Here is a 23,304-nt window from a genome sequence, read left to right on the forward strand (position 1 = left end):
TTCTTGATCAGGGTGATTTGGGGGTTAATTTTTCAAGCTGTCTATACTGGTGCAAACCTCATGCAACCTTTTCTGCTGTGGCCTTAGCAACATTTTTCAAAGGGGAAGGTACATAAGGAATTTCATTTTTCAGTCTGACATGGGTGCAAAGTATGTGCAGTTATACTTGCATCTACTTTTTCTGTGGATAGAAAGAACCAGGCACACCCATTAAAGGGGGGGCCGACCACAACCAGGCTGAAGGCCAGCGAAGACAGAAGTGTGGGGGAGGGTACAGGGAGGGCCAGCTAGAGAGCAGAGGTAGTAGTGGGAGGGAAACAAGGGGTAGCAAGGGGAGGGGGCAGGAAAGAAGCGGAAGAGCCAGGGAGGAGAAGAGAGGAATTCGAACTGCACAGGAAGTCCTTTTGAATTTGGAGGCAGGAGAAGAGCAACTCTGGGCAGCAACTCCTGAAATTTTTACAGGCACATGTTTTGTGTCTGCCCTGGGCAAAGCTCGTGCAGAGTACAGCCAAAGAAGCTCTTACAGCAGAGCACGATATTCCAGCGAATTGAGAACAATTTTTAAGGTATGTAGACATTTAAAACTTTGTGTGGCTGCAAGGCATTTTAGCTTTCTCCTGCTGACCCCCGTTTAGCTTTTCCAGGATGGCCGGCCATCTCGGGTTAGCCGCCTATCTCACGGGATTACGAGCACTAGGCTAGAGTCCCACATACGCCGCCCATGGCGCATGGCAGATGGGCTTGCCACAGTGCGGTTGCCATTTTTGGCCGGCCACGCAGTGCTCACAATCCGCAGTGCATAGCACAGCACTGAGGCATGACTCGGAAGACCTTGTGCACAGCACTGAACCGAGGCGCAAACGATCTCAGGGAGACGAAAACACCTTTAATGGTACATCATTTTTGCTCTTCTCCTGCCTCAGCGGCACACCGCACATTAAGATGCGGTGATGGCCGGCCAATAATACTTGGCCGACAGTTACGCGCTATACGGCAACGGACCTTCGAGCCCCGTTGTGGCCGGCCACGCCATGTTATCTAATTCGAAAAATTAATGCGTTATAAGCCATCCATGCCAATACGGCGACGGACCTTAAAACCCGTTATGAATTGTTCTTGTAGATATGAAATTGCAGTGTATGCTTATTTTTCTCCCCCTGACCTATGCATACCTGTAGGAAACAGCGCCTCACAACGAGAGTAATTTTTAACAGATCACTTAGGTTAAGAGGGAAAGTATGTTCTGTTATAAGTCTATTTTATAAAGACACGTTGATCCCTATGTCTTTATAAAATTGTCCCACAAAAGCAGCTGAAATGGCTAAAATGCAGCAGTATAGCTAAAAATATGTACCTCAAAAACAAAACAAAAGCTTTAGCCACATTGAGAGAAATTTTCAGACAGCTGATTAAGGCAGTGAAGGTGCTTTTTTTTACGCTAATCACTTTGACAATTACCCTCTTCGTGAGTGAATTTTAAACATTACATTGATCAGTACTGGTACAGCTGTGACTACACTAATCCTTTGAATTGCCTTCCCTGGTAGGGCTATTATGATCACATTAATAAAGCTGTGCCATAGACAAATTACTGTGAAAAACTGCAAGAGTAGAATGCGGTCTATTCCCCACTATAGTATCTAAATAGAAAATGAAAATGTTCTTGTATAAAACATTTGATTTATGGCCATGTAGTAGCTGTATATGGGGGGAGGATGGTTCAATGTGGGCTACTGTTAAGATGTGTTATTTTAGTGTTAACCCCAATTATGAGTCACAAGGTCTCATAGAATAAAATGAGACCTGTGTTAAAATAGCATGAGTTAGTGGTAAAGCAAGATATCTTAAAAGTAGCACACATTGATAACTATGTAAATGATAGATTTGTTCAGTTATTGTGAATATCCAAATCACAGTGCTGAAACCCAATGATAGGGAAACCATATCCAGGTTATCTAACCATAAAATGTCAGCAAGAAGCTGGAAATATCATGATTTTGTGTCACCAACTGTTAAAATAAATGTTAAATTTAAGGAGGAAAAAGATCTCAGAAGCCTTGCAGTGCCCCACATATGTCCTCAAATTCTATAAATGGTGCTTATAATTGTGCGTGCAAATTTAGATGCACACTCAATTTGTGTGTGCAATTTAATTGAATAATGAGCCAATTAGCACCAATAATCATGTGCTAATAATTATTGGCACTAATTGGCCTTAATTGAAATTTACATGTGCATTTTTAGTCACGCAGATCTGCGCATAAATTTTAAACGTGGCTCTGAAAAAGGGGTGCGGCCATGGGAGGGTCATGGGCAGATCAGGGGCATTCCTAGAATTTATGTGAGCGAATTGGTGTAAATCCTCACATAAAAGTTAGTTAGGCGCTAACCCCCATATTCTATATAGTGCGCTTAGATGTAGGCACTGAAATTGGCATGGATTCCATAACACCACGTGTAACTTAATTGGTTTAACAAGCTAATGAGTGCTGATAACAGCACTTAACAAGCAATAGTGAGAACTAATTGACAGTGATTAGAATTTAAGCACAAAACTCGCTAAGCATGTTCTGTAAAGATGTGTGCCGAACTTCTAACACATGGTTATGGCAGAGAAATGGGAGTTCCATGGACATTCCAAAATTTCAGCACCTAGTTACAGAATATGGCCCAGTGCGCCTAAATCTACGTGCTGAGATTTACACCAGATTTTTGTTGGTGTAAATGGATGCACACAGATTTCGGCACTGAAATATCAACTAAGCATATAATCGGAGTCTAAATCTAGGTGCTGATTATAGAATACTAGTAAAAAAGCCCCGTTTCTGATGCAAATGAAACGGGGGCTAGCAATGTTTTCTTCTGTGTGCATGTGGGAGTGTGTGTGTCCTGCCCTCTGGACTCTCTCCCCTCCCCCCTCTGAGTCCTTCACTGTTACAGAGCCAGCGATTTGATTTCGTGCTCTGCTGTTTTCCTTCACTGACTGTGTTACAGAGAGGGCGGGGCAGACACTCATAGGGAAACCGGATATCTCGCCCCCTTCACACTTCCGGCTGGAGGCTTCATAGAACGTTGGTGTTGCTTTTTATATAGAGAGATGCTTAGTCGGCATTGATTTCAGCACCAGTTTTCTTAGACGCCTTATATAGAATGTCCTCCTAAAGGCCCGATTCTATACATGGCACTTAGAAATGTTTTCCGTGCAAATTTTTTATCTAAGCATATTCTATAAGCAGTGCCTAAATGTAGACAAGTTATATAGAATATCCTTAGTTAATATCCTAGTGCCTAAAACTATGTGCATCCATTTAGATCAAAGAAAACGTGAGTTGTACGCACAGAGGGTCATATTCTATAGCAACATGTGTAAATTCTGGAACACCCACGAAACGCCCATTTCCCTGCCCATAACCATGACCCTTTTTGCCTGCGCGCAGTACATTACAGAATACACTTAGGGAGATGTGTGTGTAAATTCTGATGCCAATTAGTGCTCATTATTACTTGTCAAGTGCTGTTAGCAACACTGATTGGCTTGTTATGCCAATTAAGTTGCATGCGTAGTTATGGAATGCACGTGGATTTCAGCACTGAATGCTAGGCACACTATATAGAATCCGGGGGTAAGCGTATTCTATAAATGGTGCCTAAATTTCAATGCTGTTTATAGAATAGCACTTAGCATGTTATTTTTTCGGTGCTGATTTTTCAGCACTGTTAATAGAATTTGGTCCATGGTGCAGAGAGCTGTACTTATTTCAGTCACTGTTGTTGTTTTTTTTAATGGTAAATTGCACAGTTGCCAAGTTTGGACCCTGTGTGGTAAATCAAGCACCTTGAAAATAAATAAATAAACTCAGAGAATTTTTCTAACCACTGCCATTTCACTTCAATGTTTTGTCAGGGGCTTTTAATTAACAATAAACTTGCAGACCATTTCCAATTCATTATTTCAGCATCTATCTCCACCCCCCCCCCCCCCCAAATAAATTTCTAATACAAAGTTCCTGAAACCCCTGATCTACTTGTAATGAAACTTTTCTCAGAATTTCCTTAAATCCCCAGCACCTTCTGGGGATCCATGAAGTGGCAACAACACTCAAAATAGCAGCTTTAGCTCCCTAGTAGTCTCAAATTGCAGCTGCTAGGGGTTCAGCCTACAATTTTGAGTAAGGGTGTCCTTAGAACAGGAGCACCAGGTATCAGTCTTGCCCCATCACCAATAGATCTAAAGGTGAGAGTTGATTCAGGGAGGAGTTTACATGACAAATGGATTAGGGGGGTTGGGAATGTGATAACCAGGAGGGCATTACATTCCAAATAAATCTGGGAGTGTGGGTTTCACTAAGCACTGGTCTCTTTAGGTTGCTTTCTGGGAGTATTGGGTCATGATTTAATGGTTTGATTCTTCAAAGAAGGAAAGTTAATGTCACAAGCTGTGTTATTTTGTTGAACAATGAGTTATTCTGTATGCATTTGCATATGACACAGCTCATTATTTTTAACATACAAGCCAGATTGTGTTTATTATGGTGAAACTGCATGCATCAGGCACAATTAATATGCATTGCATGGTTTTCATGTGCATTAATTGCTCTTTGACACTCACTATCGCTGTAACACAGCTTAATAAATAGACCTCACAATGTTGAAAAAGTATATAGTAAGTGGAAAATAAATGAATTATCCCCGCGGAATTCTTGAAGGATTTGTAAAAGTGATCTGGTACTATTCCACTTGCCATTTATGAGTAAGGGACTGTAGATTTGAAAGTTGAAGGAAAGGCAGTATGTTTGTAATACCTTTTATATTGTTTATAAACCCTGTATAACAGTGCAGCAAAATATCTTGACACCCAAACTACATTATCCAGGTTCGAGTAGCGTAGATCATCTCATGTGTCATTTTTAATGTTTCATGTTTATAAAATTAATGCATGGTAATCAGACATCTTTTTCTTTTACTTTTCCTAGGTGAATATTCTACATAGCTCTAATTTCATGGAACATATAAATCATATGGCTGTTCAGCAACAATTTCTGCAGTCCATACATGAACCAGCTTCTAAAATCTCAGGTTTGGATATTAATATTTCTTATAAGATGGCATTAAGCAAAAAATACATTTAAGTGTAAACTGTTTACAAATGTGTCAGAATGAGTTTTAGAGCAACACACATACAACAGCAATGTAACCATCAAGCAATACTATACTGGATGAGATACTATACAATGTCATACCTATTCTTAATGGACATGATGCTGCTATTAAATGCTGATTAACAGCATACTGTAATCCGTTGGGTTGGTCGTGAGCCCTTGGGCCCTGGCCGAGGCCAGCAGGGCGCCGACCCAGGCCAAGGGGAGATCGACCCACCACCGCACACCCCAGCTACACAATACCCCCTAAGCTACCCCTCCCCCCAGTCCCTCAGGAAGAAGGGAAATAGGCATACAGGCGGGCCTCGCGGCCGAACCGGAACCCACGCAGACAGAGCCACTCGTGCGAGCCTCACGGCTGAACTGGAACCCAATCACACACAGGGAGGGGTGAAAGAACCCAGAGGGCCCCAAGATGCCAGACACGCGCTGAACACCAGCAATAGGGCAGAGGGGGAAACAAAGAACCAGAGCGGGCCATGCCCACGCAGGGGACTAGCGCAGGACAGGGGAACTAACACAGCAACCCCCTCCCCACCAGGGTAGGAGCCCCAGGCAGAAGCCAGAGGAACCAAACACAAAGGAAGGCAGAAAGCCTTTGCCTCAAACCCACTGTAGACAGAGGCACACAGAACATAAAGGGTTAAGCTTGTAGAGCCAGCAGAGAGAGAGTGCCATAAATCAACAAACAATCAGAGAGAATGCTTCCCCTCCCAAGAGGGAGTGGGGCCCATCCAAACAAACACACTGGCAGAGGCAGGAATACAATACACACAGTACACAAAGGGTTAAACTCACTGAGCCAGCAGGCCAGGACACTGGGAAGAGAAATCCTTAAAACAAACAAACAAAGGAGAACCTCTCACTCAGCCCAGAGCCCCGGAGGCTGAGCAATGCCCAGCCCCCACTAAACAAACGAGCAGCTGACCCTGATTACAGAGCTACGCACACACACACACACACACACACACACAGCAGCAGCTAACCCAGAGGGAAGGAAAAGAATACTCTAAATCAACACAGATCCCTGTCAGAACCTAGAGCACGTTCTGAGAGAAACCTATCAGGCTTTCCTGTTACCACCAGATAAGTAACGCAAAAGCAGAGAAACTCTTCAGCTGCAGGCTAAAGTACTATCCCCTGACGTCAGCACAACCCCTGGCAGCCAATCAGAAGAGACGTTCCCCCTCCCCCTCAGCCAAACCGGCAGAATCATAACACATACTCATCATCAAACATTCAAAATGTTGACAGAATTTTTTTTTAAAAAAGCATTGTATCCTGGGGTATTAGGTTCCTAAACCTAATAGCTATACCATATGTAATAATTCCTAGTAAATATAAGCTAGTAAAAATAACTGTTCTTAAAGACCCATGATCCTACCAAAATCCAGACTGTTGTCTATCTACCACATCTAAAAAGGGTTGCATTGGGCGAGAACTGCTCAATAATATTTGCTAGATAAGGCCTATAAGAAGTTACTGACCTACTTCAGAGTAGTTGGCATCTTACCAGACATCTTTATTTTTGTTCTAAAACATAGAAAAATATAGGCAAAGACCATCAGGCTTATTTTCAAAAGAGAAGGGCGCCCATCTTCCGACTCAAATCGGGAGATGGGCGTCCTTCTCTCAGGGTTGCCCAAATCTGCATAATTGAAAGCTGATTTTGGGCGTCCTCAACTGCTTCCCGTCACGGGGATGACCAAAGTTCACGGGGTTATGTCGGCAACGTAGTGAAGGCGGGACTGCGGCATGATTAAGAGATGGGCGTCCTCGGCCGATAATGGAAAAAAGAAGTGCATCCCTGATGAGCACTTGGCCGACTTTACTTGGTCCATTTTTTCTTGCGACCAAGCCGTGAAAAGGTCCCCAGACTGACCAGAAGACCACCGGAGGGAATCGGGGATGACCTCCCCTTACTCCCTCAGTCGCCACCAACCCCCTCCCAATTTAAAAAAAACTTTAAAAAATTTTACACAGCCTCTATGCCAGCCTGAAATGTCATACCCACTCCATGACAGCAGGATGCAGGTCCCTTGAGCAGTTTTAGTGAGTGCAGTTCACTTCAGGCAGGCGGACCCAGGCTCACGCCCCCCCCCCTACCTGTTACACTTGTGGTGGTAAATGTGAGCTCTCCGAAACCCACTGTACCCACATGCAGGTGCCTCCCTTCACCCCTTAGGGCTATGGTAGTGGTGTACAGTTGTGGGGAGTGGGGTTGGGGGGGGGAGGTTGGGGGGGCTCAACACCCAAGGTAAGGGAGCTATGCACCTGGGAGCAATTTGTGAAGTCCAATGCAGTGCCCCCTATGGTGCACAGTTGGTATCCTGGCATGTCAGGGGGACCAGTGCACTATGAATTCTGGCTCCTCCCACGACCAAAGGGCTTGGATTTGGTCGTTTTTTAGATGGGTGTCCACGGTTTCCATTATGGCCGAAAACCGGGGACAACCATCTCTTAAGGTCGACCATCTCAACATTTAAGTCAACCATCTCTAAGTTCGACCTAAATCTTGAGATTTGGACGTCTCCGACCGTATTTTCAAAACGAAAGATGGACGCTCATCTTGTTTCGATAATACAGGTTTCCTCGTCCCTTTGTGGGGCCGTCCTGCGAGGACGCCGTCATGAAAGCTTGGGTGTCCTGTTCGATTATGCCTCTCCATATGACCTATCCAGTCTGCCCATCCATGCCGTCTACTCTCCCTATCACTGCCTTAAAGATCCTGTGTATGTGTCCCAAGCTATCTTGAATACATCTCCGCCACTTCCACTGGAAGTCTGTTCCATGAATTCACCACCCTTTCCGTGAAGAAATATTTCCTCAGGTTCCTTCTGAGTCTATCCCCTTTCACCTTCATCCTTTGCCCCCTTGTTCTAGAACTTACTTTGTGTTGAAAGAGACTCGACTCCTATGCATTTATGGCCATATAGGTATTTCAGTGTCTCTATCATATCTCCCCTCTCCCGCCTTTCTTCCAATGTATACATATTGAGATCTTTAAGTATGTCCCCATATGCTTTATGACGAAGACCACTAACCATTTTAGTAGCCACCCTCTGGACTGACTCCATCCTATTTATATCTAATGGTCCTAAAAGATAGATGCACTGAGCATAAAAACATCTAGCAAATGATCATTTTTGAAACAAAATGTTGGATGTTTTTCTGGCTTGAAAATGGCCATGGCTACTGGATTTTTGGACATTTTTAGCAAATCGTCCAAAATCAAATTTAGACGACATATTGAAAATGCCACTCCGCACTGACTACCAATCATATAATCTATGTGTGCTTTTTTGTACATTGCTGGAGGAAAAGCTGGAAAGCTAATGATTATTTTAAAATTCATAAATTCTTCTGTATATTTGTGATTAATGGAACACATAGATTGTGCCCTCAGTTTTGGTGCTCAAACTTAGTAAAAATGCAAAGTGTTACTATGGACAAGTCTTTTTTTTTTTAAATGCCTTACCAGTTTCATTATACACTTCTATGGTTAGGTATGATATGCTCTTGAGTATTTATTTGTGTTCTGTCCTATCTTATTTTGGCATTATTTCTTTGTTCTTTTATTTTTTTGTAAATCACTTAGATTTGGGTTTGTCCATAATTTGATAATTAATGAAATCCCTGAATAAACATAAATATTTACGAAGATGTTAAACTTATTTGTTTAAGCCTTTGGTTCTGATTAATCTTAGAAGACAATATTAATCTAGGAATCATCAATGGATAGAAATAATAGATTTAAGGCTCCTTTTACTAAGGTGTGCTAATGGATTTAGTGCAAGCTAAATGCTAAGAAGCCCGTAGCATTTAGCACCCACTAAATCCATTAGTGCAACTTAGTAAAAGGAACCATTGGTGAGGAGGAAAGGATGGCTTTAAACTCATTTGGGATATTAGTGAGGTAATTGGGTTTAATGCAAGAGAGGAAGGATGTCATCCGTGTTTTTATATATGTGTAATTTAATATGTATGTTTTTGTGGTAAGTTATTTCGAGTTTCAGGATACAACAATATATAAATATAAGATAAATTAAATGAAAAGAGTACACAGTATAGACCTGGACATTAGAGCTCAGCTTATAAAATTGCTGCCCATTTGAGCGAAGCAGAATACAGAAGCACAAGAATACTGAAGAGGCTTGAGGAAGCACAGAAGAACTGCTGATAGCAAGCTGTTGCAACAAGCGTTCCTGCCTGAGTGGAAACCAAGAGCTGCTTATGAAAGTAACAGGTGGAGTTAGTACTGCAATGGCTAGAGCTTAACCAGCATGTTGAAGGAAGATACCTTGTAAATATTGTGAGAAAAGACTGCACCCAGAGCTGATAGTCTGCTCGCCCTGGACTAAGAATGGGGCATTCTGAGTAGTGAGAGGAGATGGGAGAAGAATCCAGGAGTTCAGTGGGCCAGGATGATAGAGGAGAAAGAGAAAGCATAAGAAAGGGACTAGTTTAAGACGGGGATGGGGCAATGGTAGAGATACAGGGGGGAATGGTGGAAGGAATGCAGAGGGAAATGAGTGGGATGGATCAGGAAATAATAGAAACATGCTGCACCATCTACGTTTTCATTGACTGAGTACCAGTGCTTTAAGATATATTCTGAAGAGTATTGTTGATGATCTATTGTTCTATTTCTTTGATATTTTGTGCCATCAACTGAAAATAACTTTGTTTATAAAGGTTAATTTTAGAATATGATCACTTGTCTTAGAGCACGTCTCTATTACAGGGGTGGACTGACAGTGATCTGGGCCCCCGGGCAGTAAAGGTTATTGGTTCCCCTGGCCACTGCCCCCCCACACCGCCGCAGCTGCCGCCTCCTCCACATATTACAGCCCCTCCTTACCGCCACCTCCCCCACACATTATAGCCCCTCCTTACTGCCGCAGCTGCCGCCTCCCTCCCGCACACTACAGTCCCCCAAGCCTCAGTGGGCCCTTCCCGGTCCTACCTTGAAGGGCTCTGGTGATCTAGTGACTTCAGGGGTAGGAAAGAACCCCACTCTTTTCTGCCCACTACCGCTATTCTGCCTGGCGCCGCTGTATTTTCAAAATGGCTGCCAAAACTTCCCGCAGTAGTCTCACGGGGCCTCAACAGTCTCGCAAGATTGCCGCAGGGCGTCTTGGCAGCCAATTTTAAAACATGACAGCGCAGTGCCGAGCAGAATAGTGGCAGCGAGCAAGAAAGAGTGTTGCTCTTTCCTGCCCCCACAGAGGCCACTAGACCACCCTTCAAGGTGGGATCAAGGAGAGCTCTCTCAGGCTCAGGGAGCTGTAGTGTGCAGCGCCAGCGGGGGGAGGAGAGCCTCTAGGCCCTCAGGCACTGCCCGGTTGACCGAATGGTCAGTCAGCCCCTTCTCTATTATATATCTTTATGAATCTAACCTTTCCCTTGTACTATTTTCATATTTATATTCCAAGAAACATTTGAAAAATACCTGTTTCATGCTGAAACAAACATTTCAGAAAAAAAATATGTTCAAAAATTCACATTGTCGGGAATTTTGTCAGATTTAAATAATCTGGTGAATATGTATGCTATATCGATGTTTAACAAAAAGAAGGCAGTATATCAAAATCAAATGGTATGATTTATAAATTCTCAAATAGGAAAGGTTGAGATGGGACATCTGAAGGTATCTGAAGAAGTATTTTAAGAAGCATTTTTTCACTTGTGTTTGAGCAGTAATTCAGGATTTGATGAACTGTATCCAAAGATTCTCAGGGAACTTGTGATAATGCCAGAGCCACTGTAATTTTTCATTTGAAATTCATGATTCGGAACATGAATCTATAAATGATATTGATGCTGATGAACTAACCCCTGGGATATCCCATAGGTTGTTGACTTCATTTGCATGCAGGTTTGCTAGCACATGGACTTCCAGGATGACTGAAAAACATTACGTACACCTCTGGAGAAGTAGCTATCTTTTTTTGTGAAAAATGACCCAGGAAGACATTTTTGCATGCCAGTTCCAACTAAATTCTGAGTTAAAGAGCTGCTTTGCGTCTTATTGTGTTGCAGCAGCTCATTAACACAGACCTTTCCTAAACATTTATGCATAGCAAACTATAGGGCCCTTTAACTAAAGTGCTCTGAAATCTGGGCTTAACACATCCTAATGCGGGACTTTCCCACATGCTAATCCCAGATTTAACACAGCCCAATGTTTTAATATTATTTTTTCAGGTTGTGCACTAATGTTCACATTAGTGTGCATTACCTCTAAAAAGTTAATGTGGGCACACTTACTGCACCCTATTTAGGAGGCGCTTAGGGCCTGATTCTATATATGGTGCCTAAAATTAATGCACACAAGGTAATTATGCTTAAGCATATTCTAAATACCGTACGTAAATCTACACACAGTATTTAGAATACGCTTCGGCGTAGTTAATGCGACTGAATCTACGCACATCCATTTATGCCAACAAAAAGCTGGTGTAAATCCCTGCATGTAGATTTACACACACTGGCCCATATTTTATAAAAACACACATAGATTTTGGAATGCCCACGAAACACCCATTTCAACACCCCCTAAGCATGCCCCTTTTTGCCTGCACACATTAGAATTTAGGCGCAGTACATTACAGAATACGCTTAGCAATGTATGCGTGTAAATTATTGCTCTTTATTGCTTGTTAAGAGCTTTTCACAATGTTTAACAGCTTGTTAAAACAATTAATCTAAGTGCGGAGTTATAAAATACGCCTAGATTAACTCTAGGCATGCTATTTAGAATCCAGGGGAAAGTGCTCCCATGTTAACTCCACATTAGCCAGTTAGTGCATGCTAGTTCAAACACACTAGGAGCCAGGTTCCGTAAATGGTGTCTAAAATGTAGGTGTATTAGAATAACACGCATAACACTATTCTATAAAGTGCATCTACAGTAAGACTCAGTTTATAGAATAGTGCATAGGCCGGGGAACATGCGTACATTTAGGTGTGCTAAAAAAATATTCAAACTGGGTGTGGAAATAGTTAATCACTAAAATATACAACAAAATTTTCCACAATCAAAAATATGTACGTTTAGCATAAAGTGTCAGTCATCACAAAATTGCGTTAAGCTGGGAAGGAAAAAGGCCTCAAAGAGCTCCAAGATATAACAAGTCCTATAGAGCTAAACATTCAGATCAACTCTTCATCACTGGCCGCCAAAAAACCTTCCAGAATTACACTGAGTTGATTGACCATAAAGAGTTCCTAGTCTTTATTTAAATTTTTTCATTGTTCATCTTTCTTTACTTGAACATACTCATGGTGCTAATGAGTTACTACAATACAAGCTGGAGCCAAAAAACTGCAATTGACGAACTGCAACAATATGCCGTACAATCGGTTAATAAAGTACCAGCACTTATCTTTTCAATGGTACTTGTTGACAGCACTGGAATCTCCTGCTGTGCCGAGCTGTTTACACCCTTTAGACGTCCCCAAGCCGACGATGGCCAGCGTTTCGCGCTCTCGCTGCTTCAGGGTCTTGGTGACAGGGCAACTTTTGAAGCAGTCATGCGTTCTCCTCACATTGCCTCACTCGAGGTTTTTTGGTGGCCAACGATGAAGAGTTGATCTGAATTATCTGTTTTGCTCTATAGGACTTGTTATATCCTGGAGCTCTTTGAGGCCTTTTTCCTTCCCAGCTTAAGGCAATTTTGTGATGACTGACACTTTATGCTAAACGTACGTATTTTTGATTGTGGAAAATTTTGTTGTACATTTAGCTGTGGCCATTTACACCACTGAAAATCTGGTGTAAATACCTGCGTCTAAATGTACACATGTTCCCCCCCCCCCCCCCCCCCCGAATTCTATAACAATGCATGTAAATTTGATTGAGGCTCTACTCTTTCCATGGCTGCACCCTTTTCAGCTATGTAAGTTGGAATTTACGCACACCTTTTTTTTTACAAAGAAGCACGCATAAAGTCCAATTATTGCCAATTAATTATGATAGTTGGTTATTATCAGCCAATTATCACTGGTTGGCTTGTTAATTGAGTAGTGTGCGTAAATTGGCTGCACGCACAATGTGTACTACACCATGCCTTATATAGAATCCAGCCCTAGCTGGTTAACGCTTTCATGCCCATTCTCTATCCATGGCATGCCCACTCCAAAAAGCTTATTTTTTAGAAATAGCTGTCACATGCTAACAGGCAAAATATCATAAAATGCCTTAACACATTTTGTAGTAGCCTATTTTTCCCATTCTAAGAGCACATTAGGCGTCTTGGGTGAATCTCTACATAAAGATGGTTTATAAATCCCAATAAATAAATACATAAATAAATTTGGGCTTAAAGCCCTTTAATAAAAGGTCCCCTATATGATGAGGTTAGTTTGCAATTTTTTTCTAACTGACCCTAACCTGAAAAGTGTAAAACATCCCAAAACACTGGTGTCTCTTGGGACATTCTGTGCATCTTAATGCACATAGATCCCAGTCTGTGAAAAAATTCACAGTATATCAGCTTCATTGTGGAGATCATTCTAGAAGCTTTGTGTAGCATTTCTATGCATAAATGCCAGCACTTACAAGTGTAGATTGCATACATGTGTAAGTATCAATTTTAGAATGTGACACTTTACATAGAGGGAAATTCTATATACGGCGCTTTAAAAATCAGCACCGTAAAACCACATAGTTAGCGTGATTCTGTAATTTATGTCTAAAGTTAGGCACATTTTATAGAATATGCAATTGTACCATTCTTGTGCCTAAAATTTAGGTGTACCCATTTAGGCCACCTAAAACGAGGCCTAAATACCTGTGCCTAACCTAGGTGCAGATTGGGTGTATTCCATAACAGTGTGCACAGTTTTTTGGAACGCCCACAATCCACCCATTCTACACCCATGGCCATGCCCCCTATGCAGCAGTGCACATTAGAATTTACGTGCACCGTGTTATAGAATATGCCTATAAGGATGTGTGCATACATTCTAATTAAAGCCAAATAGTGCCGCTAATTGGTTGTTGAGTACCAATTATAGGCGCTGATTGACTTGTTAATTAAATTGTGCGTGCAGTTCAAGTCATTTGATGCTTTGTAATAAAGACTCTTAATTACATATATGTCTTCCTCGTTGTTTGGAAAGAGCCAGCTTCCCCTACTCTTCCTTTGCCTGATTGACTTACATAGGGATCAAGCATACCTCCACTTTACATGGGTGCTCCCTTCTTCCTGTAAAAAAAAAAACATATTTACAAATTTACTTACTGGCTCTTACACAAGGAAAGCCCCAATTGATGCTGTACTTTTTATCTTTGTAAAATAGCTGTTTCCACTGTACATTCCAGGAAGAACACATATATTTGCCAGTATCCTTATATATATTTTACTAAAGGCTCTGTGTTCAGCAGTCTTTTTTTTTTTTTTGTTACATTTGTACCCAGCGCTTTCCCACTCATGGCAGGCTCAATGCGGCGGGCAATGGAGGGTTAAGTGACTTGCCCAGAGTCACAAGGAGCTGCCTGTGCCGGGAATCGAACTCAGTTCCTCAGTTCCCCACCCTAACCACTAGGCCACTCCTCCACTGAGGGTAATTATGAATGTCAGGGTAATTATGAATGTCTCAACCTAGTCTCCTTCCAACTTAGATTTCCTTGTAAAACTTTTGTGGTTCATCAGAATGTTCAGTATATTTTCTTTGAACCTGCTCAATTTATACACCCATACTCTGCTTATGCGTATGTCCACCTACAGAGTATGAGCTATCAGAGATATGCATGTGCTTATAGAATAGCGCATAGCTGGATTAGTATTTATGAGTATTGGGCCAGATTCTCTGTATGATACCTAATAAAATCCACATGGAAAACATTTCCAACTGAATATTGTATAAGTGGCGCTTAGATTTAGGCGCAGGATATAGTATATGCTTAGTTGCTATCCTACCACCTAAAACTATGTGCTTTCATTTACACCAACGAAAACGTGGCGTAAATCCCAGCACATAGATTTAGGCACATTTCCCTTCCCATAAATTTGCCTAGTTTTGCCTGCGCGCATTAAAATTTAGGCGCAGTGCGTTACAGAATACATTTAGTGAGTTGTGTGCATATATTCTAATTACTGTAATAGTATCTTCGTTGGATGTAAGGCCCAAATCATGAAAAAACTTCAAACTGCCCAGAACACGGCAGTTAGACTTATTTATGGGAAGCCTAGATTTGAAAGTGCAACACCCCTCCGTATGAAACTTCATTGGCTCCCCATTAGAGAATGAGTCAACTTTAAGGCCATCACACTAATTCACAAGATCATCCATGGAGTATCACCAAGTTACATGGTCAATCTATTAAATCTTCCATCCAGAAATAGATCAACATCTTCATGAACATACCTTAACCTTCACCTTCCCAATTGCAAAGGACTAAAGTACAAAACATATCATGCATCTAACTTCCCCTACCTGGGCTCCCAACTCTGGAATGCTCTACCCAGATACATTCGATCAACTAGTGAATACCTTCCCTTTAGGAAACTATTAAAAACCCATCTATTCAAACAGATTTACCCGAACGACTTGACCTACCATAAGCAAACATAATCAACACATCCATTTACCGGTTCATCTAATCATTAACAACAATGACCCACAAATTACCTCCTACCAACCTTCTTATCCTCCATGCTCTTCCCCTACCTCTTCTTTATTGCTCCACTTCCTTACCTATCCCTATCCTTTCTCTCATACCTCTTTTATCCCATTTACTCCTTGTTCATTTGTTCTACCACATACCTCCTTTGTTGATTCTGATACTACAAATTGTATTCTCTTGTTACTATGTAAGCCGCATTGAGCCTGCGATGAGCGGGAAAGCGCGGGGTACAAATGTAATAAATAAATAGTGCTCATTATTGCTTGTTAAATGCTTTAATACCGATTAGCTTATTAAGCCAATTAAGTTACACGCATTGTTATAGAATATGCTTGAATTTCAGCGTAGAACACTAGGTGCATTATATAGAATACGGGGAAATATGGGCCGGGTTGAGTAAATGGTGCCGAAAATTAGACACTGGGAAAACTCCACGCTCAGCACTATTCTGGGATGAACGCTGTTTATAGAATTGCATGCAGCAATGATTCCTGTACCCACCGTTGGACATGAGGACTTACGCCAGCTAAAACCTGATGTAATTCCAGGTGCCCAGTTTGGGTGCACATCCCCAGTTTTCTAGAACACTGTGTGCAAATTTTCAGACTGCCACTGATCTGCCCATTTATTTGTTTATTTATAACATTTATAACCCATAGAATCCATAGAGCTCTTGGTCATGCCCCCTTTTGAGTTGCACATTAGGGGGATTTGGGTGTCCACTGGTATAGAATAGCGTGCAACCAGATGTGCATGCAAATCCTAATTGGTGCCAATTAACATCAGTAATTGATATTACCCAATTATTGCTGTAAATTAGCTCTCTAACCAATTAAGTTGCATGTGCATCTCAGAATTGCACATAAATGTGGGCACCTTTTACAGAATCCGGGGATATGTGTTCACATATGCGCATAACAGACTAAAATACTGGCATATACACACATACTTGGTACCTACTTCTAAGATGTTTAATTCTGCATCAAAAAGCATTCAAAAGAGAGACCTTTTACTGTGTGAGAGGAAAAATGGTAACATTTTTGGCATTTTTCCTCTGAAGTAAGGGGGGATGAGGGAACTTGGTAACCCCCTCCCCATTTGTAAATGCTTGTGGACAGTTAAACGACTCCTGCCATTTTATTTTAAAGGATATCTTTACATTAATCATCCTCGGTAAAACTCTTAAAAGAACTGATGATGAGTTAATGTTTGGTAATAAGGATAAGATGAGAAGACTTTGTATTCTGTGCAAAACAGAAACTTGATTGAAAAGATGGACTATTTTAATAAGGATTGTAAATGGTGCAGAATATAATTCCAAGGAGCATTTTCCCCCTGATTCTATAAAAGTTGTCAAAAATTGTGCACATAATACAGGCATTGCATGCAAAAAAAAAAAAGCTTCACATAGTAACATAATATATGACGGCAGATAAAGACCCATATGATCCATTTGTTCTGGCCAACAAGGCGGCTGGAGCCACACCTGCCGCTCCATGATCAAATACTGACATAACAGGGCAGTCATACAATCATGGAAGAGTGGTTTTATAATTTTGGATAGTCACATTTATTCAATACTTGAATAAACTAGCAATCTAACCATGATGCAAACTGACATTTTATTTGCTATCAACCCTTAGGTGAATATGACACAAAAAATGCACACTTGTTCTTGATAAGAAATATCCCCCTAAGTATCAAGGTGCCCTAACAGCAGCTGCTAATTCATGCACCATGGTAAAAAGGACCTTTGTGTTTATAGAACAAAATTGTATATTACATATACTTTTATTTTTGTTTCAGTTGCCCCGGGCGCAGCTACTGTGGTCATTGTCATCTGTATTAGTATACTCATAATCATCATTGTTTTGGGAATCTTCAGAATCCGAGCAACATATAAGCACACAACACAGGAGAATGAAGACATCAAGGATAATGAAATGGATTGGGATGACTCAGCTCTGACTATTACAGTTAACCCCATGGAGGTAACAAAGGCATCATGCCACACTAGATAATTTAGAAGCAAGATAGTCTGAACCAGAATTTAAATTTCAGCACTATTATAACCACTTTGGTTCACAGAAAACATCTTTAAATGTATTTCCTTTGCAATCAGATAACAATTCGATACATTTCTAGCTAGTTTAAAAGGTATTGTTAGGAAGGATCAGTGTAAGTGGTATTGCGTTTTTGGTCTGGAATTTTAAGACCTGTTAAGTTCTAATGTACTATGCTTTCACATTCAACATTAGATGCTGACTGGCCTACGAGGAGTCACTTTGTAGAATCATACTTTAGCAGTGCATGTTAAGTGACATTGGGGGAAGTTATGGCGCAGTAAAAGGCAGGCTTTTACTGGACCTTGATTTATCATGGGACCATCAACCTGTGGTATCCCAGTACTGCTGGTTGTTAACCAGTGTGGTACATGAATAACACTGCTTGGAGTTAACTCCCAAACAGCATTAGACCAGTGTTCAGGATTATCGGGCTTCTAAGTTGACGTCCGATACTCCTAGGCAGTCTCTTAAAGGATCTGTACTGCAACATAGAGAGTAGAGGCCTCCCCACCCCCCACCACCAAGTAAGTCACAGCTCCTTCTGCCAACCCTATGGCAAGTCACAGCTTCCTCTGTGAACCTCAATCAAAGTGCTCCTCAGCTGCAACAGCCCCCCCCCCCCCCCCCCAGGCAGCAAACCTTCCCCTGGAAGTTGGCTGTCTCCCATAAAACATACATACAGCATACAAGAGCATACAGAACAATGGGCCTTAATCATGAGACAGCCACTAGAAGTCACCAGAGCCATTTTGGATGATGGTGCCAACATTCTAGCCAACACCATCGCTCCTGCCAACCACTAGAAACCATGGATTTCTTCTTAAGGGAGGCCCGGGGAGCCTTGAGTTCTCATGACTGGGGAGGGGGGGAAATTTTATGACAGACAGTCAACTTCCAGGGAGAAGGTAGCCACTAGGAGGGGGAGAGGGGAGCTCATGCAGCTTGGGAGGCACTTTGATTGGGGGGAGACCAGAGGGAGCTGCAGTTTGCTAGGGGAGGGGCAGAACTCTGCCTTCTACATTGTGGTTCCAGCCACTTTAAAAAGCATTGAGCCGTAGCTTGGTGACCTGATGATCCTGGGCAGTATAATAACCCCAGCGTTTGGGGTTGTTATACCATCATATTAGGACTATAACATGGCTTGCGGTGTGTACCCATGGTCACTGTAAGTTGTATTATAGCATTTAGGTAGTAATGAGCTCCATTACTTGCATTTGCATGTTTTACATCTTATTACTGTGAAAGCCGTGGTGATGTAAATATTGCTGCACTATGGTTAGACAACCAGTGTTAGTGCCCTTTAAGTCGCATTACGAGGCAAATAAAGCATATTATTGCCTTAATGTAGCTTGACAACTCCCCCCCCCCAAAGAGGGTAATTTAATTATATATCTTATTGTAGTTTTGTCTGTAGGTGGTTATGCATTCTGCTCTAAAACTGTTAAAATAAATAATAAGGGGTCAATATAAACCACAGTGATATCTCTTGCTGTTGAAACTCAGTGGCAGTTAACTGGGCAGTGACACTGAATATCAGCTGAGATGAATTCCAACAACAAGATATGATCTACCATGTAAAATGTGGCAGATATGTCAAATTGAAGGAAAATTACTTGATTACCTCTACATAATTGTTTCTTTACATATGTGGTTAACACAAGAAACAGTGTTGCTGTACTACGTGCAGCTCTGAAACCAAATTGTGATCGATGTAAACCAGAGAATCTATTCAAATAACAGGTAAATTGTCTACTAATATAAGATTCAATCACCTTAGTAAATATAGGAATACTGGCTACTGGGCGATAATTGGAAGAAGTTAAATCTAACCCAGATCCCTTCGGTAGACCAGTACAAACTATTTGGCCTATAAATGATCTAGAGATGGGAGAAACTAGTGAGGTAATTAAATTTGCTAATGACACAAAGTTATTCAAAGTTGTTAAATCGCAGGAGGATTGTGAAAAATTACAAGAGGACCTTATGAGACTGAGCATCTAAATGGTAGATGATATTTAATGTGAGCAAGTGGAAAGTGATGTATGTGGGAAAGAGGAAACCGAATTATAGTTATGTAATGCAAGGTTCCATATTAGGAGTCACCGACTGGGAAAGGGATGTAGGCATCATCGTTGATGATACGTTGAAACCCTCTGCTCAGTGTGCTGCGGCGGCTAAGAAAGCAAATAGAATATTAGATGATATTAAGAAAGGAATGGAAAACAAAATAAGGACATTATAATGCCTTTGTATTGCTCCATGGTGCAATGCACCTCGAATATTGTGTTCAGTTCTGGTCACCACATCTCAAAAAAGATATAGTGGAATCAGAAAAGGTACAGAGAAGGGTGATGAAAATGGTAAAGGGGATGGGACGACTTCCATATGAGGAAAGACTACAGCGGCTAGAGCTCTTCAGCTTGGAGAAAAGACGGCTGAGGGAAGATATGATAGAGATCTATAAAATAATGGGTGAAGTGGAAAGGGTAGATGTGAATCGCTTGTTTATGCTTTTCAAAAATACTAGGACTAGGGGGCATGCAATGAAGTTAGAACGTGGCAAATTTAAAACAGAGAAAACTTTTCTTCCCTCAATGTGTAATTAAACTGCAGAATTCATTGCCACAGAATGTAGTAAAAGTGGTTAGCTTAGTAAGGTTTAAAAAAGGTTTGGATGACTTCCTAAAGGAAAAGTCCGTAGACCATTATTAAAATGGACTTGGGGAAAATCAATTGCTTATTTCTATAATAAGCAGCATAACATGTATTGTACTGTATTGGGACCTTGCCAGGTACTTGTGACCCTTGATTGATCACTGCTAGAAAAAGCATGCTGGGCTTGATGGACCTTCAGTCTGTCCCAGTATGGAACTACTTATGTATTTTGTACCAGATTGTAATAAATCAGTAATGCTAGATGAAGCATTGTATAACTTCCAACGGGATAGAAGACAATAATGAAACAGGAATGTGATCAAGAAAACAATGGGAATGTGAACACTTCAATAAAAGTGTCCTAATCTCATCATATATGATAGTTGAAAACGTATCCCAAATCTGAACTACAAAAATTCCTGATTTAGAACTTGACCAGCTTGAAAAGGACACTATCAGTTACAGAGTTAACCTGTGTCATTTCTAATCAAATCTGAACAACCTTATTTGAGAAAGTCAGTCAAATCTTGTGCAGAAGGTCTCCCACTACAAGTAATGTCAATAGTAATATTAGAAGCTATATGCTTTTTACAAGCGAAATCAGATTCTTACTACTAAGGTTACCATGGACCACTAACTTACAATAGCAGCATTTCTTAGCTTCAACTACTTTCATTTTATATTATTTAAAAGATTATTTTCAAATAGACCTGGCTTCTTAGTTTTCTGCTATTGCCTGTCAAGACAGCAACAGCCCTGTTTCAATACATGTAATTCATCCGAAAACCAGGGAGCTTTTCTAGATGATCTAACCTTCCTAATAGTTACAGGTGCAATTTTATCCAAAACTGTAGTTACAGTTGTATCCAAAAGAATTTTTAATGAGCCTTGGTGTGGACTCCTAGAAAATAAAGTTATCTCTGACCAAAAACCTCCATGAATTTCACCACTTGTTGGGAATAGCTGAGAAGGTGTCTGTACTGAGAATTTAGAAAAACATAGATCCATAGTAAACTCTAGTTGAAAACGATCTGACCAGGGAACTGGTAGTCAAGTACATAAATTTACCACAAGGGAAGGGTAAGCTGTGAGACAATCTAAAAAATGACCCTTCTCATGAGTAGGACCTCTTCCAAAAAGTGTTAAATCACAAGCACACAAAAAAGGTTTAAAATTCAAAACATTAAAATCAGAATCGTCCTCAAGATGCAAATTTAAATCCCTCAAGACAATTATCGTAGAAAATTGGCACACAGCATGTGAGATAACTTCCAACAAGTTGGCATCAGACTTAGCCCAAGGTCCAGGTGGGTGATTAAAAAGAAGTAAACCCATTGGACCAGAACCTAGTGGTGAATCGTCACAAAATTTACATAACATATATCCCAATTCAGAAGAGACCACTGAAGTAGCTAATGAAGCATGAAAAAAGCTCTTACAAATCAAAGCTGATCCCCACCCTCTCTTTTATCCTGTCTGGGAGAATGAAGCAGCTGATAGCCTAAAGGGCATAGATGAGAAATCACAGTATTATCTATTTCAGTTAACCTTGTTTCTTATATTAACAGAAAGCCCAAATCCAGTGAATCTAAAAGATCACTCAGTACTTTGTTATTAACAGATCTTGCATTGACATAAATTGCTGGTACAGGAGTCAAGAAATTATTAGACAAGAAATTATTCAGCTTTCACTAATTCTGGAAGAAAGTGGCTCTTAGGCTGCTTACATCATTTAGCTCTTATTTGTGAAGATGTAGTCTCTAAATGATTACAAAACTTCCTATTACTGACAATCACGTCAATGCTACAAGGACAAATCTTTCAGAAACAGGAAAACCAAGGGCTTCCACAAGAAAAACCAACAGAAAAATGTGGAAGTGGAAGAATACAAAATACTAGGATGGGTAAAGCAAAAATATCACCAAAAGGTCTGTCGGATGTGCCAGATGGTTGGATTAATGAAGGTTGGCTAATTGAGACTGTATTGTACTAGCAAAAATTCACAGTTATGCACCTAACTTTAGGTGCGAGAACCTACATTACCTCAAAGGCTGGTATAAATGCTTGCACCTAACTGTAGGTATGTAGGTGTATAACTGCTAATATTTTATAACCCGTGTTCATAATTGCTAGGCTTACTCCTGACCTGCTCATGCCCCGCCCAGGTCCATGCCCCCTTGCAGTTGCATGCTATGGATTTTGCGCACACAATTGGAAGAACCTCAGATAAGAGCAGTTACCCATGTAACTGCTAATTAACATGAATTACAGCCAATAATTAGTAGTTAATGCCAGTTAGCCACTAATTACGTATTATATTATGGTACGTGTGCCACTGACACTATTCTTTTACTTGTGCACTCCACTTTGCATGCTAAGAGTAAAACTGTGTGGGCAAGTTTCTAGATTTAGGAAGAAATGCACACAAAAAACTAGAATATTTTCCCTATTATTATTAGTTAAAGAACCATGATAGAGTGCCTGGAAAATGAGAAGCCATGGTAACTTTGAACTGTGTGTTGCGGATCCCTGTATGCAGTATGATCTGTGCTTCAGCAGCAGTTGAGGCACAGAGAGGAATAATGATATAGACCAAACAAGAATACAAAAAGTATGTCGAAGAGGAACTGAAAAGTAGGAACGTGTGAAGATTAATTTTCTATTCCCTTCAGCCTTTTTCCCTGAATTTTGGCCGGTTTTTTTTCAGTTTGTTTCATAGATTTATGCCTCATTAATCTTATGGTAAGCAAAAACAACATGTTCCAGGGATAGAAATAGTTCACAATTCTGT

General features: G+C 40.9%; 1 protein-coding gene across 1 annotated transcript in view; it reads left to right on the forward strand.

Annotated features, from left to right (window-relative positions):
• The window catches only part of CLSTN2 (calsyntenin 2), a 1,123,462-nt gene that overhangs the window by 1,097,698 nt on the left and 2,460 nt on the right, over positions 1-23,304 (forward strand). The window contains exons 16-17 of the mRNA XM_030216144.1: positions 4,974-5,076; positions 17,599-17,783. Of these exons, the coding sequence (XP_030072004.1) occupies positions 4,974-5,076; positions 17,599-17,783 (288 nt within the window). The remainder of the gene's footprint in view (positions 1-4,973; positions 5,077-17,598; positions 17,784-23,304) is intronic.

This window comes from Microcaecilia unicolor, chromosome 10 (genome assembly GCF_901765095.1).
Source record: "Microcaecilia unicolor chromosome 10, aMicUni1.1, whole genome shotgun sequence".
Taxonomy (NCBI): Eukaryota; Metazoa; Chordata; class Amphibia; order Gymnophiona; family Siphonopidae; genus Microcaecilia; species Microcaecilia unicolor.